The sequence below is a fragment of the Opisthorchis viverrini genome (genome assembly GCF_000715545.1).
Source record: "Opisthorchis viverrini unplaced genomic scaffold opera_v5_396, whole genome shotgun sequence".
Lineage (NCBI taxonomy): Eukaryota > Metazoa > Platyhelminthes > Trematoda > Opisthorchiida > Opisthorchiidae > Opisthorchis > Opisthorchis viverrini.
This window is the reverse complement of record NW_008752055.1, coordinates 63,079-80,747: the sequence shown is the minus strand read 5'-3', so window position 1 is coordinate 80,747 and position 17,669 is coordinate 63,079. Positions and strand designations below refer to the sequence as shown.

Below are 17,669 nucleotides of genomic sequence, written 5' to 3'. Positions count from 1 at the left end.
AACCCTCCCGTGAATGAATTACTCACGCTTCATAGGTTACGCTGGTTAGGACATGCACTCCGCATGCCAGAATACCGCCTACCCCACAGAACTCTTTTTGCCTAGCCCTGTACTGAGTGGAAGCAACTGAGAGGTGGACAGTGTATGACCTGGAAATGAAGTACGAAGACTAACCAGTAAAATTAGTCGGGTGAGCAACTACCGCTTCCATGGATGGGTACCACGGGACTCAAATCATCAATGGTTAATGACATTGGCAGAGATGGCCAAAGCGCGCAGTCAGTGGCGTCCGTGTATCAAAGCTATCGCCTTCACTGCATAGATACCCGATTTCCAAAAAAACCGAACATGCTTTCGCCTCCAATGCTTGGTTATGTGTTTTCTGGTGATCGAAACTGTAGCAGCTGTAACCAATGTGCCTATAGTGCACGGTTTATAGCTAATAAATTGAATTGAATTGATTGAGAGCAATACGTGAAGTGGTGGTAGAGCTGAACCCTCGAGCGACTGCTGCCCAGAGTCATAAGTACTTAAAACAACTGTGTCTCGACACAGACAAGTACACAGTTCTCACAGAATCTTAGTTCATCTGGTCAAATTTTCGTCCAAGCTATGACTTAAAAATTGTTCACAAGGTACGCGTGTCACTTTTTAAACATGCAAATCTGTCGCCTCATGTTTTAAACTCCAATGAATATATTTCTGAGAAACTCTGTTCGGGACGAAATAGTCCTCCTGCTTGTGGCAGGTAAAACATTTTGAGGACCCTGCTTTTATGCAAACGCGTGGCTGAGTACCTTATTTAAACCAGAAATGGACACGATAAACCTCATCAGCTGGTACAACCATAGTCGTTGTATTTTCGGTTGCTGCAAGCAACCGTTGTGACAGTTTTCCGCTAACTATTTGACCGTTTTTTTCAGTCCTCTTCGTTATCCTGATCTCCCCAGATGTCTGAAACCGAGCTCGTGGATTTGGAAGAACAGTTCAATAGCTTTTTTCCCATCCGTGAATTCTCCTCGTTCGAAGAGTTTGAGAAGGTTTTTCGCGAATTCCAACGGGCCACGGCCACTAGCTATGTGTTTCACACGAGCACCAGTCGGGAGCTTTGGCAGCGCCGACGGCGAGAGGTTATCCCGGAGAACTTCAGGTACAAGTACGTATGCTTGAGGTGCATCCACTCTACAAAAAAGAAGCGTAAGCCTAGCACACTCTACCGGTAAGTCATCTTGTTTCCCTCATTCCGTCACAAATAGATTCGAAGATTACAACTGTCCATCAAAAATAACTCTTGGGTACCGCGAAAACAAAATGCACTTAATTCACACCGATCTGAAGCATAATCACCCTATCGCAGAAGGAAATCCTGAGTTTTACTCGAAAAACCGCCGCCTCTCTCCTGAACAAGAGGCCATTCTACATCGTCTGTTAGACGGGGGCTTCTCGCCTGGGCAGATAATCGAATATATCTATGTGAACTTCGGAATACGAATCAACATGCTAGATTTGCGTCATATTCTCGATCGAAAGCGTAAATTCGACCAGATTGAAGGAGAGGAGGTTCCTGTTAGTGCACCCGTACAACCTGTGCAGCAACCTGAACCAGAGCCCGTCAAACCCGAGCCGATTGTTGTCCCGGTGTCAATCACCACCACACCAGTGGTGAACACATTCCCTTGTTCGGTACTGGTGCCTACATTTGTCAATTCGCAGGAGCAAACCATGACGAGCAGGAGACATCAGATTCTTCAGGTTATCACAGACCTGTACAATTCTTTGATTCGTCTAGATGACGGTTTGGTGGACGAACATTTGAGTTTTCTTCAAAGTTATACAACCCATCTCACGCAATCCCAGTGTGATGTAGATGAGCCAGTGAATACCGTTCCTGTCGAAGCCAATGTAAGTCTTGCACTATTTCTCCAGAGCTCATAAATCATGCCTCTTTTTTCACAGGTCACTTCTGTAGCAAAAAATTCAGCAAAGCCTATTCGATCTTCATCTACTGCTCGCTCGCCCGCGAAACGGTCGGGTGGTGTGAAGTGCGTGTCAGAGGTGAAACCCCAACTCGTTGACATTGCACCGAGGCCCATTGCCCCTCGGCCAACGCAGTCAACTCTACGACCTATCCTACCTCGCCCGCCAGATCGACCTAAGGTGGCCATTCCAGTGACCGTCGTGCCCATCGCGACAAACGTATCAACAGATATGGATGCGCACGCATCAGCACCACCTCTCGCCACCAAACCTTCTCTAGATGTTACCTACGACGATGAGAACGAGGAAGATGAAGAGGCAGTGAATGAACAGGAAGAAGATGAAGAGGATGAAGTGGAAGAGGACGAAGACGAGGAGGAGGAGGAGGAAGAAGAGGATTTACACGGAGGAAACATTTCATCATCTTCCGAGGATTATGTGATGTCGAACAATATGAATTCACTGAACCACTCATATGTATTCACTCGAAATTTCGCGACTCGAAGGAAACCGGTTTTGGTCACTCGCGGCTCCCCGATAGAGATAATCGATGAGTATATTCACCGATGATGCGCATTTGTTCGGCTCATTACACACAGTCACGCTCATCTCGATTTTTAATGTTATTGTAATTTTCTCCGTGTATTTCGCTCCATCTACCTGTATATATATAGCCAAGCTACTCGATAATGGCCAGTAATATTATCTGTCTCGTTGATTTTTTCTTTTCGAGTGTCTGTCTTCGGTCATGTTAGCAGTTTCAAATAGTTACTCGAGGTACTGTTACTCTGTTAGGGTACCTGACCAGTATGAATGAACCAGTAGAAATTTAGCAGTTCCTGAGTGTTCTAAATAGAGCTGGTGAGTGTACAACGAATGTTTTGTTTATTTGTTTATTGTTAGTGAATACTCTTGTAACCCCGTGAATGAGATATAGTGGCGCTCTGTCATCGATCAGTAACGTTTTCTCCACATAACTAGTACACCTATGCATATGTATACGCATTCTAGAGTCATTGTACCAGACAGCATGGTGCAGTGCGTCGGATCAAAAGAGTCACTGCGAGGAAAGTGAACAAGAATGATGTTGATTTCGGTTCTGTACCAGTTGCGCCAAGCTGTTCATCATCTCCAGCATTCTTACCGGGTAAACGGTGCGAGCCAGTATGCTATCCATCATACTGAGAGTTGCTCTCCGTGTTTCTTAGACTCTGATGGGGCTGATAAGGCCAGTCCTGATAGTCGTGGTTCCATCCTCAGCGCCACCTGATGAAGGCAACGCGTGTTCCGATTATGTGTTGTTGGTATCCTGAAAGACATCGTCTTATTCCCACGTTGCTGTCCTCGGTTGTTCGAGATGCCTCGTGGACAACGACCCTTAGATATAAATATCCATTGGAATTCTCGTAACCGTAGTGGCCGACTCCGATATCCTCGGAGAACTGCTCGTTCACCCCTTCAAGGTTAAGCTGATGTCACACCGCCACACAAAAATGTCGAGTCATCTTTCGGCATTGCTTTGTCTCATAGCTTCATTACCTTTACTCATTTTGTGGCTGTGACGTTTTCTAACGGATAACGCATCATTTGCCAATGTATAACCTTTATTCAAGCCGAGTACTTTCAAAGGGGGTCCACTGGTATGATTCTAACAAGAACCGCTGAATTTGATAAGCAATCTAGAAATCTAAGTTAGGTGTCTAAAGCATTGCTGTTTTTATATTCTTTTGGGGACCAAACCAGGGATTGTCCGTTGGTTCTCGAGGAACTGTTTCATCGAGAAGAGATCGTACTGATAGCTTAAACTACTCCAAGGAGACATTTACCCGTGAACCGGGCGTGACTGCTTGCTGAATACGACTTCTTGGGGATGGTGCTGGAAGTTCCTCTGTCGTGTGCGGAATTCACAATATGCGTTTGGAATGAATTGTTACCACGATCGATCAGGATTTGCCAGGTATACTCTAACCATAGGCTTTGTCCATACCTCATACCTGTGCGTCATGTCGAGTTAGACTCGCTGTAACAGAGAATAAAGAAAGAAAGCGTTCAGCTGTAACACCCTTCTGGTGCCTAGCTGCCATGCCACTCGAAGGAAGCACGAGGGCTGGGATACTGCCAGTTGCCCAAACCTAGACAGGGAAGTCGAAAGGCAGAGATCGGATTCGAACCACGGACCTTCCGGTCAGTAAATTCGCGCTCTAACCGCCTGGGCCATCTCGCCCCCAGAGGATAAGGCATGCAATGAACCATGTTTCCTTTATTGTTAACTGGCGACGGGCAAGACTTGGCAGGGGATACTCACTGGATGGACATGTGTCTCACTGTCATAAGATTTTCAAGGAATAATGACGAAAGCTGAATAAGTTGTTGTTTGACCAATTCACAGGGCAAGATGTCGCAGTGGTTAGAGTCCAAATTTACTGTCCGGAAGGTCCATGGTTGGGATCAGACCTTTCATCTCGGCTTCTATCTAGGCTTGAGCAACTTGGTATTATTCCAGCCCTCATGCTTCCTTCGGGCGACATGGCATCTAGCCACGGAAAGTGTTGCAGTTGAACCATTAATGGGACATGCGTTGCTTATGCCGAACCATCGTTTGCCGAAAAGAGTGCTGTTTTCCATGCCCGATTCAGAGTGACGTAAACAGAGAGGTGGCCAACCCTTGACTTGGCAGAGGAATATGAAGGAGATCACGAAAGGCTTGGGTGCTGTCGGTGCTACTCGCCTTCCAGGATGGGGACCGCGTGATCCTCACTGTGCCTGGTTGGAGACTACAAGATATGGTTGCCAACCGATGTCAGTGGCGTTCTTGTTGTCAGTTTCTATCCAGATTGCATGAGTGAATGTCTGGAGGTATAGGCACCTCGGAATGATTGTGGTAAGCGAGCACTAAGTCCCTTCCCCGTCCACCCTTACTCTTTTCTTTACAATAAGGCTTTCAAGTAAATCATGGTTGTACGGCAGTGAAGCATCGGTGTTGAACACTGATGTCATGCTGTCGACGATGATGATAATTCTTCCAAACTTTGTGCTTTGTGTGTTAATTGTAGTCTCGCCAGTGACTTACAAGTTATGAAAGCCACAAATCGGCCAGTCTAGTAATGCCGTCCGATTGCGGAATTCCACACATTTCTTTTCGTTATTCACCAATATCATGTGATTTATTCGATGGTTCATCGGCCATGTGCATACATGTGAAGAACGCTGAGCTTAGCCGCGGCGCAACCGTCCTTTACAAGGATTTCCTCTCTCGGTCTGATGAAGAGCATGTATACGGAGCATACCCAATTTTCTTCGCAGTGCCGTCGCTCAAACCCTTGGGGTGAACACTGTGGGTAAAAGATAATTTCAATAATCAGCGGAGTCGAAATGCCTCATTCGTATTCCAAACAGGAATCGTTTTAATTCCGTCTTAGTGAACGCGCTCTGAACTAAGGTACCGATGAGGCTCCGTCAAAATAAAACGTGTGTCTCACGAATGCACTCATTTGCACATTAACCGGATTTTCACGGGAGACAACTGAATTTCTCGTTTAAGCTGTTCTTCAACTGAATGCGTCTAATTGAGAAGCCAGTCGCGGGCTGTCGATTTGTTTTCAGCAACCTTGTGAGTAGTTTAGTTTACAAAAAACCTGGATTCTTTTAAATGAGCTAATACATCGGACTAGCAAAGCAGTTCAGCGACAGTCCAGAACATATGTAGGTCAGATATCTCAATTTATTTGTACTGTCAAAACCAACAATTCATCAATCACCTTTCAGCTTGTGTCAAACGAACTAGGACTAACAATCCTCTCGTTAGTTGTTATACCCACTTTTGCCCAGTCACAGTTGAAAGATCCAAATTTGTTATCCAGCCGCAGAGTCTGACGGGGATTCAGATGTTAAGCCTGGGAATAAGCGTTTATCACAAGTTAGCTCAACAATTGATTTGCAGGTAAATGTGCGCGGGATGATATCCATCCATCAGTTCTCTGTTCGTTCAACAAAGCTGGAGGAACGTTCAAATCGCACTTGAGTCCATGTCAGTCTTTGTCGGCGTTCGAACACAACGGGGAATCGAGAACGACAAGAATGGCAGAATCCACTGACTAACACTGAGTTCGCACCAAGTTCTTCCCACCTGCACTTTGTGATATTGTAAATGGTACTTTAAATCTAAGTGAAAAGTTGACCTTTCGACAGTGCGACAATGATAATTGATCTCAAAGTAACTCAGTGGTTAAAGTGCGAATCAGCTGACCGGAAGGTCATTGGTGCGGGAAAAAAATCGCAATTTCCACTGCTCCTGTCTGGGCTTGCGCAGTATCTCAGCCCTCGTGCTTCCGTTGCGTGGCATGGAAGCTACCCACCGAAAGGGTGCTACAGCTGAGATATTATTATTACTGTTTTTCATTACAAAGAGTATTATGCCACAACCCATGAGAAGAGGCATCAACTGGGTTCACTTTCATGGGATAGTACCTGAGTAGAAAATGCAAGGGCCAATATTCATGAATTGGTTCATACTAAAACAGTAGCAGGTTATCGAAAATTATCCGACACCTTACTACCGGCTTGACCCTTTTCTGGGTCGTCTGTTAGACGTAGACCTCCGATTTTCCGTCAATCTCGTACTTGGACGCCATATTATCAAATTTATGTGAAGTTTCCACACCAGTTCCGGGCGAAATCAGTGCTCAGTGAATTTGCGCGGCACCCGTCGAGCGATGGCGTGTCTCTGTTACGTCTGGTTGATCGAATTAGTGATGCGTTTTCTTCACTCTACTGCTTGAGCCCGAGCATCACTAGAGGCATTTTTTTACCGAAAATCTGACCGCCATTTCATCTTCGCTCAACCGGGTCGATCGAATGGTTCAATTTTTTGGGGGCATTAATTGAGACTGCAACTACTCGATGACGCACAGTAGTATGCGTTTCTGTGTGGTGGTGACCGGCTGAGTGATGATCGATACTGTGTCATAAGTTGCTGTCTTCAATTCGTGCTGTAGATTAACTGGCCTGTACTGTGGGGCAGGCGTTTTGCTAGTTCAAACGAGCGTGTGCGGTGTAAGAGTTTTGAAATTAATTTAGGGAAATCTTTTGCTCCCGAGCGCTAATTTTCACAGCAAACGGCGTATTGAAACCGATGACGGAAAGACATTGGAACCGATGGAGCTCATCAAACAGGAGGCATTAGCTGTAGGTGATTCAGCACCACCAGAAACCGACCGATCAACGAGGTATCGAGTCACTTAAGAGGGAATAAAATGAAGGTAGTTTTCCAGTAAACCTGAATTTGGATCGCTTTCGTGGGGTGAATCTGGCCTTAGGTGAAATTGAATGCGGTGAATATCCGAAAGAACTTAGATAAAGGCCCAGTCCGGCGAATTATTGATGGCTCAGTGGCGTCAATTGATTGTTGGGCGGCTGGGCTTGATTGTTGAGTTTCAGGACGCGCTCAGACATGAAAAAACCATATGTGCAGAGAATGACACATCCCCAAGGTCAAGATCGGTACCACATATTTCGGATTGCAGGTGCGTTGGCGGAGCGCACCAAGCACGGCTTAGCAACATACGACCGGTGGAATGGGGTTGAAAGTGTACATGTCCGGAACACCGCCATTGGCTGTACAGAATGAACAAATGAACGGCCATAATTGGCCATTTAATCATCCTATATAGTTACGCAGGTCTGTATGCTTTGTGCTGACAATACGGCCGTGTCCCGAGTTCTTTGTCTTCACCTTTTCGCGTAGTCTGGCAGACGCAGTGCAGGCGTAACCAATAGACGGCCACCGACGATACAACACTTGGTCACGTTATGTCCCCCTAAAAATTTGCATTTATTAAGACCCGATAAATGTTGCCTCGTGATGTGTGTTACAATCCCGTCATCAGGCTGAGAACAGCGAGTCCTCGTGACAACTGGTGCTTTTGAACAATTTTTAACCGTCTTGGAGTAAATTATCGACAAAGTTGGATCATTGGGGTTGGAAAGGCACTTCCAGCTCAGCGAGCAATCAGCGTCCGTCATTGAAGCCCAGGATTATCTTCACTGCAGTCTAAAATACAGCAAGAGAGGATACATTCAGTTGTAAAACTTGGTTTGAAACTTTTCAAAACGAATAACCTCAATATGAGTGTACAAATTGGCAGTCATCGAACTTTAATAATGAGTTACGATTTCTGTGCATAGCTACATCCGAGCAGTTCCCAGATCTTATTCTGGGAGGCGAATGTCGTTAACAGTGTAGGATGGAAGCATATAGAGATAAAACCTGTCTGGAGTCATTGAGAACCATGCGCTAGTACATCTGAGTTCTTTATGGGATAGTAAACACGAGTCTATCAAATTTCATTAGTAAGTTCAGATATATGTCGGGGTTACAACCGACAGAAGCGATCAACGGTGATGTCATATGCTTTCGTCATGTGGCTAAAAAAGCGGTTCTTTTCTAGATGAGCTCCGCCACTAATGCAAAAAGTGCATGCGCGAAAAGTTAAACCCCGCTACTTTTTGCCAGCTCCAATGTAATGTACGCACACAACCTTGACCTATTTTTGATGAAAACGATCCCTTATCTGCATCTAGGCTCATTTTGTGTAAATGTTTTCTCCATTCGGACGTAAAACCTTAAATGAACTTTCTGACGCTTTCAAGTCTTGCTCATGACAAGGAGACGACAATACGTTTTTTGCAAAGTCACCGAGTGGTCCATCAGCAGCGCTTATACAACATTGGCCACCAAATTACTCTTTCAACTCTTTCTGACAGGTGGAGGTGTAATGCCCGACAGGAAATCGGTTTTCGAAAGGTAACTTGGCTGAAATGGTCTAGGATAAAGCTTAGGACAGTCGAATTCTGCTCAGAGGAATTACCTATTAGCCACACGACCGCTATTGACTGGAAGAACTTCGTGAAGTTTGCGCCTGGCGGCTTTTGCAGACTCCAACAGTTATCGGTGGCCCAAAGCTACACGTCGAGATCGATGAAACGCTAATAGCTCGCCCTAAAAACCACGCAGGGCGAATCCTTCCTCAGCAGTAGATTTTCGAAGGGATCTGCCGGGAAAATAAAGGTGTCATATATGCCAGATCAAACCGCGACTACTTTAATGGACGCAATCCAGGCTTGGATCGCTCCCGGCTCAATCATCATCTCCGATATGTGGGCATCATAACAAGGAATTGAAACGACGATTGAAATTAATTATACTCATGAAACGGTTATTCATACCGAAAACTTTGTGGATCCAACGACTAAAGCTCACACACACAAACCATCGAATCTCTTTGGCACGTCTACAAGATGCATAATAACGCCAATGTGGCACACACCTATCTTTAGTGGACAGCTACTTGTGTGAGTTCGTTTGGAGGCAAAGGCACCAAAAAACGGAGCTTTTTCATGCAAAGTATTAATGACATGTCCATCTTCCATAAAAACTAAAAGTGCAAATTTCATATCCTCTTTTTGCTAATATTTTTTTGGGTGGCAGGGGTTAATTTTTTGGCGGGGCTTATCTGGAAAATATCCAAAAAACTTATGTTCCGATTCTGCTTCAACCGTCGAATACTGCTGAACATGATTCCGTCAGGTAACCCCATTTCTGATGGTTTTCCATCATAAACGTCTGCCTACTGGCGTACATCCGACACGTCTGTTACGAACCGCGTACACAGTTTTCTCAAATCTTAAACGTTGCAGGATAGCCTACCCTCTCTACTTCTGCTGTGTATTCCCAGCCCAAATTTGCTGAAACAGAAATATGACCCATAAAGCTCACCCCCCTCATAGAAAGCATTATCCAGTGACCCCTGAGAACGGTCTTAAGGATGGCTTTTTTCTAGGAGATTTATTTGAACACAGCTTTAACATGACCGCGATACACGGATTGGCCGTCGAGCTGTTAGATGAAATTAACCGTGCCGCGCGTGATAGAGCACCAGGCTGCATTCTTGTTCTAGTGGACCAGTCGCACATTCCCTTTATTTCGTCAAACTCTTGGGTCAACTTCAGTTATTGTTCATAGAAGCACGCCGTTTTGAAAGTCCACTAACTTTGGGTTCCACATCAAAGAACAAAAACGGTATATAGAGAAGTCGTTCGTTCTCATGGGTTGATCCGTCTTGGTAAACCAAGGGATTATTCCGCTGGGAGTATCTAGAATCTCGCTCCAATGAGCATCCTTGTATCTGGCGACCCGTACTTCGAGTCCTCTTTTTAGGTCACACAGATTGTTTGATCATCGAATACTATTCAGAGTTATACTCAACGCCCTGATAAATTGCTTCAAACAAACACACTACTCATGAGGTTACTGAAAACTTTTTAAAACCCGACTTAGCCCCTCTTCATGCTCCACAAGTGGACGTAATCCATGGTTTCTCGTAAATCTAACATTCAATTTCAACCTGAACTCGTGAAAAACTCACTTTTAAATTAATTTAGCCTTAGCGTTAGATTGAGCTGAATTTGTCATCCATGCTGTCCTGCAGCCGGATATGCTTCTCAGAGGGCGCCTTATCATTCAATCGGTACTATATTTCAGATATTTTGACGTAACACACGAAAGAACGCGATAAAAGAAGAGTCCGGCTGGGATTTACTAAAATCTCCAGATAGGGTCAGTTAAGTTCTCAGTAGGGTGCATTTCACACAAAAAGCAACCACATTGAAGGCTGATTACATGGGTTTTAGAGATAAAGAAAAGATGTCCGGCCCCAGTTCCCCGTCGCTCATTTTGAGGAATCGCGTGAATACAGAGCACTTATGTGCTGGGTGAAAGTGACCTTCTGTTGGGTACCGCCTCGATGATGGTTTTGCTTATGCCATTCGATGAGCTTCGTTCATTTTTCGGGGCATCGAGGGCAACTGTTGCGCCCTATGTGAATGACGGTAGGAAAACGGGAACATTCCGGCAGACTGAACCCCCGTTCCGGAGCTAGAAACTTCAAACAACACGCGTTTTATTTTCAACGTTAGAAAGTTCACCGACCTGGCAGTAGAGCATCGGATTCCGGTTATTGTGTGGTGTGGATACAAGTCTATATTATATTATATTTATTATATTTATATGGTGAATGGCGTTCATTGGACTTTCTTCAAGCAAACCTTTATCCTAACTAAAACAAACAAACCACAAATGGCTCAGAATGAAGAACAGCACACACAACGAGTGAATCATCCGTTTGAGAAGTTGTCACCTGAGTGACCAATCGATGCGTGACCACGTGACTTGAATCTCATGACTGAAGGATGCAACGCTATATTCCGTATAGGTGCGAATCATTCACACTGCTCATTGGCCGCTCGTGGCCGACAGGTTTCCTTCAACTATTAGCCAGAAGATTGAGGGTTCGAAACCCCCTGGAGTTCTGTGAGATGTGCACTGGACACGACTCTAAATACAGTGGCACAGGCTGATTTCACATTCAGGGCAAAACCACCATTTGAAATTCCAGATGCACCTCCCAGCAGCTGCTTTTTGCATTTGAAACTTTCAAAATCGCTTTTGATACTTCCTGTGCGTCCTCAGTAAGAATTATCGCCACTTGTCAGTGCGGCTTTAAATATCTGCCTAGTGTGCTAGAAAAATAAAGCGAGACAATAAAAAGAGGGACACGGTGTATAGTCACTCTTCACTTTTGGAGCGCTTGCCGATGAAATGCTGTTGATAACTAGAGTGATGGACTGTGTGCCTAACACAGCCCAATACTTCGTCTACTGGGTTTGAGATAGCACAACTGCTAACGTGCAGGTTTACTAACCAGAAGATCCATGATTCGAACCCGTCCAGGGAATTTCGACTGGTACCGTCTAGGGCTCGTCAACTTGATAGAAGATAATCAATAATCATTCAGCTGTAACACCCTTTTGGTGACTAGCTGCCATGCCACCCATAGGGAGCATAAGGGCTGGGATACTGTCAGGTAGCCCAAGCCTAGACAAGAGAAGTCGAGGGACACAGGTCAGGTTCGAACCACGGACCTTCCGGTCAGTAAATTCGCGCTCTAACCACTTGAGCCATCCCGAGACTCCGTCGAGTTGTGTGGCAGTTATAAACCGAAAGACGGCCATTTGAGCCATCCAGTTATTGTATGTCCAATAAAAGTCTTACTTGCTCACTTATATGAAGACTAAAGCACACCTCATCCATAGATCATCCTGGCGAAAGGTTTGAGCACACATTTTATCATAACAAGGTCACTTCCCGGTGAATACTTCTTAGGGGTGACGTGAAAAAACGTCAAGATGAGATCGCGGAATCTGAACATATTGCGCCGAACAATGGACATTATCAGAATGGCGTTTATGAGAGTGGGAAGCTCATTTCTGAAAGCATACCAAAGAGTTTCGACCCAAGTAAACCGAAAAAACCTTCCTAAAGCGCTCTACTAAGGGAAAGAATCCGCATACTAGTGTTTCATTTCCAGACAAGGGGTCCCGGTTTTCTGCTTCTCAAATGAGGCTGATCATCAGGTACTGCAGGACGTTTCTTCCCAGGAATGAGAGCGATGTGGTGAGCCTTAGGACAAAAGTTTGGCAGTCAACTAACTGACTTGCCACTAGTTGTTATTCCTACACCACCAAGGTAAAATTTATCGCATCATCATGTGGGAAACTGTCTTTAAAGAGCTCTGCAATTTGTTACTTAACTACGGATTTCAGTTCCTGAGCGCTTATGCACATTAACTGGGGTTCAGCCAGTCTATTGATTGTTAACGGACTAGTACTGTTTCCAAGCGATACCAGTTTGACAGCAATCATTTTGGTGTCTACAGATATATCTTCACGGGAAGGAAGGTCAGACTTCGTTTCAGTGGAACTGTGATGAACATGACTGATGCTCTGTTCATTGCTCTATTCATTATTCTCTTGTTTTAATATTCCATATGCTGTACATATTCGCCAATTCGAATACATACGTGCTGGTTGCCACTCTTCGCTGAATTCTGGATTTCTAGTTTGTCGGGTTATACCGATATACGTACGAAACTTAATTCCCACAGGAACCATGCAATAGATCCTATCTGTAGTGAAAGAGCTGTTTTGTACTCTTCAGGTGAGTAAGCTCTCTTTTTAGTTCCCTGCTGTTGACTATTAAAATGTAAGCGGTCGCGTAGAGGGACACCCATTTTCATGTTCGGAATTTACTACCGGAAGACTACGCAAAATCTCTGGTTAATACTCCGTTTATTGTCTCATTCAAATCCCAGTATGGTGCGCAAAGTTCACCTCATGTTTCAGTTGGACTAAACATTACGATATGGATCCAAGTAGAACACAAGTTTTACGAAAACTCGGGGATCGCGCCTGTCTGTGTCGCGCATACACCGATCAAATTGGCGACCTAGATGCCTATGGAAACATGCGCTTGAAAGGTTAACGTCTGTTGTCCTTTCCTAGTGGGGAGGTAACAACTTGAGGGTTGATATGTTGCTGAGGTCCGGTTATCAATCTTCATCGAGAAAATTATGCGGCACTCAGCGTAACTAGTTGCGAGGATACGGATGAAAGGAAGAAGACCTTCGCTGCCGATTTATTTATTACAAAACGCCAAATGAAAATTTACAGACTATTGGACAGGGAAGCAAAACTCCCATATGCATCTTGTTTACAAAAACTGAATATCCATCTCCCTGAACGTATCTTCCTGACCTTTCATGGATATTTATTGACTGTTGTACAAATGGAGGCAAATGCGACTTCACAAATTCCGTGATTAGTTCCACTTTTCAGGAGGCGTGAAGCGGATTTGCGAGAAAACGTACTACTCGCATGTCCCGTCAGTAGTATCCACCGTTACACTGGTAGATATAATGAATTATTCCCGCAGCACCCTAATGCTGCCGGACTTCGCTTGGTTGTTTAAATGAGTAACAAATTAGGCTGCAAAATGTCATAGTAGCCACATTGCTTTTTGGTGATGTACTACACGAGAGGATTATGAGCTGAAGACAATATGCCATGTTGTTGCTACTGCTCTTTTGCATGAAGATCGTAACAGCTGTTTTGTGTCTAACCGCCAGGTTTGGTATGCCTTCTTGGTATATTTATAAGGTAGGTGTAGTGAGTATAGGAATGTTTCTCCGAAGGCGCGACAATTTCCTTTAACATACATAAATGTCTAACCGCCAGGTTTGGTATGCCTTCTTGGTATATTTATAAGGTAGGTGTAGTGAGTATAGGAATGTTTCTCCGAAGGCGCGACAATTTACTTTAACATAAATTATTTCAGCCTGAACTGAAGCCCACTAAGCGAAACAAACGGAATCAGCAATGACTTTACCGCAGCTATGAAATTGTGAGAATGAATATGGTGCTACATCAAAAATAAACAATTTATAGGAGATCAAGGTACCAGGATGACCAACACTGACGAAAACTAAACCAGGAGTGCTTATTCTGCATAGATGAATAGCTGTATATACCCGGAACGTGAGTATAACAGTGAGCATAATGGACGCTGATTTTTTTGTATATATATACAGTGAAAGCACGTTGGGTAAGGGTTCTTGCGTGTAGAGGTGTTAAGATTATGCCGGATGATGGATATTAGAAAGCAGGTTGGCGAGGGTATGGGCGGGTGATCTAGAGGTTGGGATGTGGAAAGGGAATTTTCATGAGATGCCCGGTTCAGAGTTTGTTTGAAAATCCAGACGATACCAACATGCACTGCTAAATTCAGACACCGTTTTTTTTCAGAAAGGCATCAAGATAAGTGCGAGAAGCTTACGGACACCTTTTTTGAAGACTGAGATTATGCTGACGGATGTAGGAGGTAGGAAAATATTTGGTGCAGGAATCGTTCTGGAAAACGCCGTAGGTGTGAACAATACAGCTTGGAAGAAACCCATGGTTGAGGTGGAGTACTAGGCGGAAACAGCTGTCTATGGTAGATAGGTGACAAATTGATGGTACACTCGCAGTTGCTCTTTGCTGATCAGTTTCAAGGAGTACGGTAACCCAGTTAAACCGTGGGCTCAGCAGTTGCCTGCGGTGTTTCGGAAGTGAAAGTTTATGGTTGGAGTAAAATAATAGTGAGCTCGGAAGGTGGGTGGGTGCGAATTGGCGGCTGGTGAGTGATTCAGACACCCAGTTAATGGATTCAGGGTTTGTCTTGGCTGAAAGTGTAGATGCGTGGAGACCTGGGTTGCACAAATTTACATATATGGTTTTTCGTTTTGACTACGATGGTGATGAACCATCAACGGATGGGCATCTACTAATTTGTTAAAATGGCCGGGGATCTACAATGAATATAAGTGAAATTTGCATTCAGCGCCGAAGAGCATTTAAATGGTAGCAGAGAACAAATGGTTTTTAGATGTTATTCAATTAAAGGACCATGGGAAAACCCAGACTCCATCACTGTCTTCCGAAGGGTCAGACAATATAACCTAATTAAACTTTGGATGTCTGGTTTGGAGGAAAGCCTCATATCCGCCACTGAAATAGCCAGTGGGTCCATATTTAACCAAATCTGAATAATTTTGTACACCGTCAAAGTCGGAAGATCCTCCGGCCAGAAGCTGATGGCAGCAAGGGACCTAGGAATAGCCCAGGCATGATGCAGCTTGAATTATGTGTGTTTGCACGTGTTGCTTGGAGCATGGAACAGCTTCGGTGGGAGATGCTGACAGCTGAACTGACGGTGTGAAAAATGACACCAGAACGAGTTTAGTCATTTTTCAAACATATAAAGCGGAGAAGAATTTAAGGTTAGCCTCATGACTCGGGATGAATTTTAACACTGTTCTGCCTCTTATGAAATTTAATGGTATTGGTTATCGACAGTTCAGTAGGTAGTGGTTGTGGTCGGCTAGCGTTTTGTTAAGGATTTTCGTTCGGGAGACGTCGAGCTGCGCATTCAAACGTTCGGACATTTGGGATTCACAGAAACAGGCACAAGCGAAGTCTACTAGGAGGCTGGGGTACTGTTGATGAATACGACGATTTGAGCGCTTGAACACCGATGGTGCGGGTAGGTTCATCGGTGAAACCTGGACCCGGAAATGCCCCCATAGCTGCAATGAACATGAATGCTAGAGGTTGGGGGATTACATGAAAGGTAGTGGGCGAACTCTTGCGCAACTGGAGCGGATGAGTGTAAAGCTGGAGCTTTTACCCACTTTCTGAGAATCACAGCTGGGTCGCTTTGGAATCTAAATGCATTGGCTGTGCCGCCGCCGATGGGTTCTTCAGTTTTGTTGAACGGGATATATGGACGTTAGTTCTTAGAAGGTTAGAAAAAAGTTGTGCAGTGAAGTCGAAGACAACAGTTAACTAGTCAATATGGAACCGGGTGGCTAGGTGTGATGAACATGACTGATGCTCTTTTTGTTGAATATATGGACGTTAGTTCTTAGAAGGTTAGAAAAAAGTTGTGCAGTGAAGTCGAAGACAACAGTTAACTAGTCAATATGGAATGGAATGGCTAGGTGTGATGAACATGACTGATGCTCTATTCATTGCTCTATTCATTATTCTCTTGTTTTAATATTCCATATGCTGTACATATTCGCCAATTCGAATACATACGTGCTGGCTGCCACTCTTCGCTGAATTCTGGATTTCTAGTTTGTCGGGTTATACCGATATACGTACGAAACTTAATTCCCACATATGCCTAAACCAAAAGACACCCTAATCAGCGTGCCTGCCGTCATTTGTCTAAATCACTTTCAGCATGGGATATCAGGAAGTCAGCGGTAGACGACTTTCGTCAGAATGTAGTGACGGCAAAGTCCGGTTTCAAAAGTTGCAGATATGGAAATTGACATTATTGGAACCACTGTGAGCACAGAGCATATATTCGCACTGGTTGGCTGACGCAGAAAAGACCGGAGAAGAACAACAGCGTGCATGTATTGAAACCGAAAGTAAGGGCACAAGTTGAGTGCATGTATAGAAATAGCCTGGGGTCATTTAAAGGTGTTACAATCTAACTTCTCCTTGTCAAAGGCTCGTCAGCAGTACATGTGCGCACGCATCAGGCCATAAGATAAACCTGCGTAGGCAGATATAGTCAAGCTTCCACTAGGGACACTTTAGCACCACAATGCTCTTAGATGCAAAACCTCTGCGGGTGGAACAAAATTTTTGAGACAAAATAATGCAATTTTTTGCATACGTGCTCGAAACAAAAATCATCCTGATCTACGTTCATATTTTTGCAGCTCACAGAATTTGATTGTCAACTGAAGCAATCATACCCCTGGCAGAAAAGTCTGGTAGATTGCTTTCCTAAGTCGCCGTCACCCCGGGATGCCTCAATGGGACTCAGAAGATTTGACTTGCTCTGAACTCACTTGCCTGTCACTTCTATTCTAACAGGGACACGTCGTAACTCTCGGAAATTCAATTCCGTTATGCGAATATTGATGTAACCAATGACCAAATCACCAAGGCCGTTTCACCTAACGAGTGGTTGCACTACAAATGTGGTGAACGGCTGCCAAATTCAACACAAATTTGAGGAATCCGAGGAAGCTAGTGAGCTTGGAGTATTCGCTATTGACAATCTGTATGCGAAGCACCGACTCTCCAATGAGATTTTTTCTTGAAGGAGGAGGACTAAACACCTCTCGGTTACCTGTTATCAACTTGTAAACAAATATAAGGTCGGATTACGGCAAACGGACGACTGAAAGATGAGGATTAGTGCATCTTCAGGCCTCTACTGAATTGTGGGGCGCCAG

At 44.5% G+C, this 17,669-nt stretch overlaps 1 protein-coding gene across 1 annotated transcript; it reads left to right on the top strand.

The window, feature by feature from the left end:
• Positions 1-950: 950 nt before the first annotated feature.
• T265_10698 (hypothetical protein) lies at positions 951-2,686 on the top strand (the record flags this gene model as incomplete). Its single annotated transcript, XM_009177155.1, has 3 exons — positions 951-1,219; positions 1,257-1,902; positions 1,957-2,686. 3 exons carry the CDS (start codon positions 951-953, stop codon positions 2,545-2,547), a joined length of 1,506 nt encoding a protein of 501 aa, XP_009175419.1.
• Positions 2,687-17,669: the final 14,983 nt, after the last annotated feature.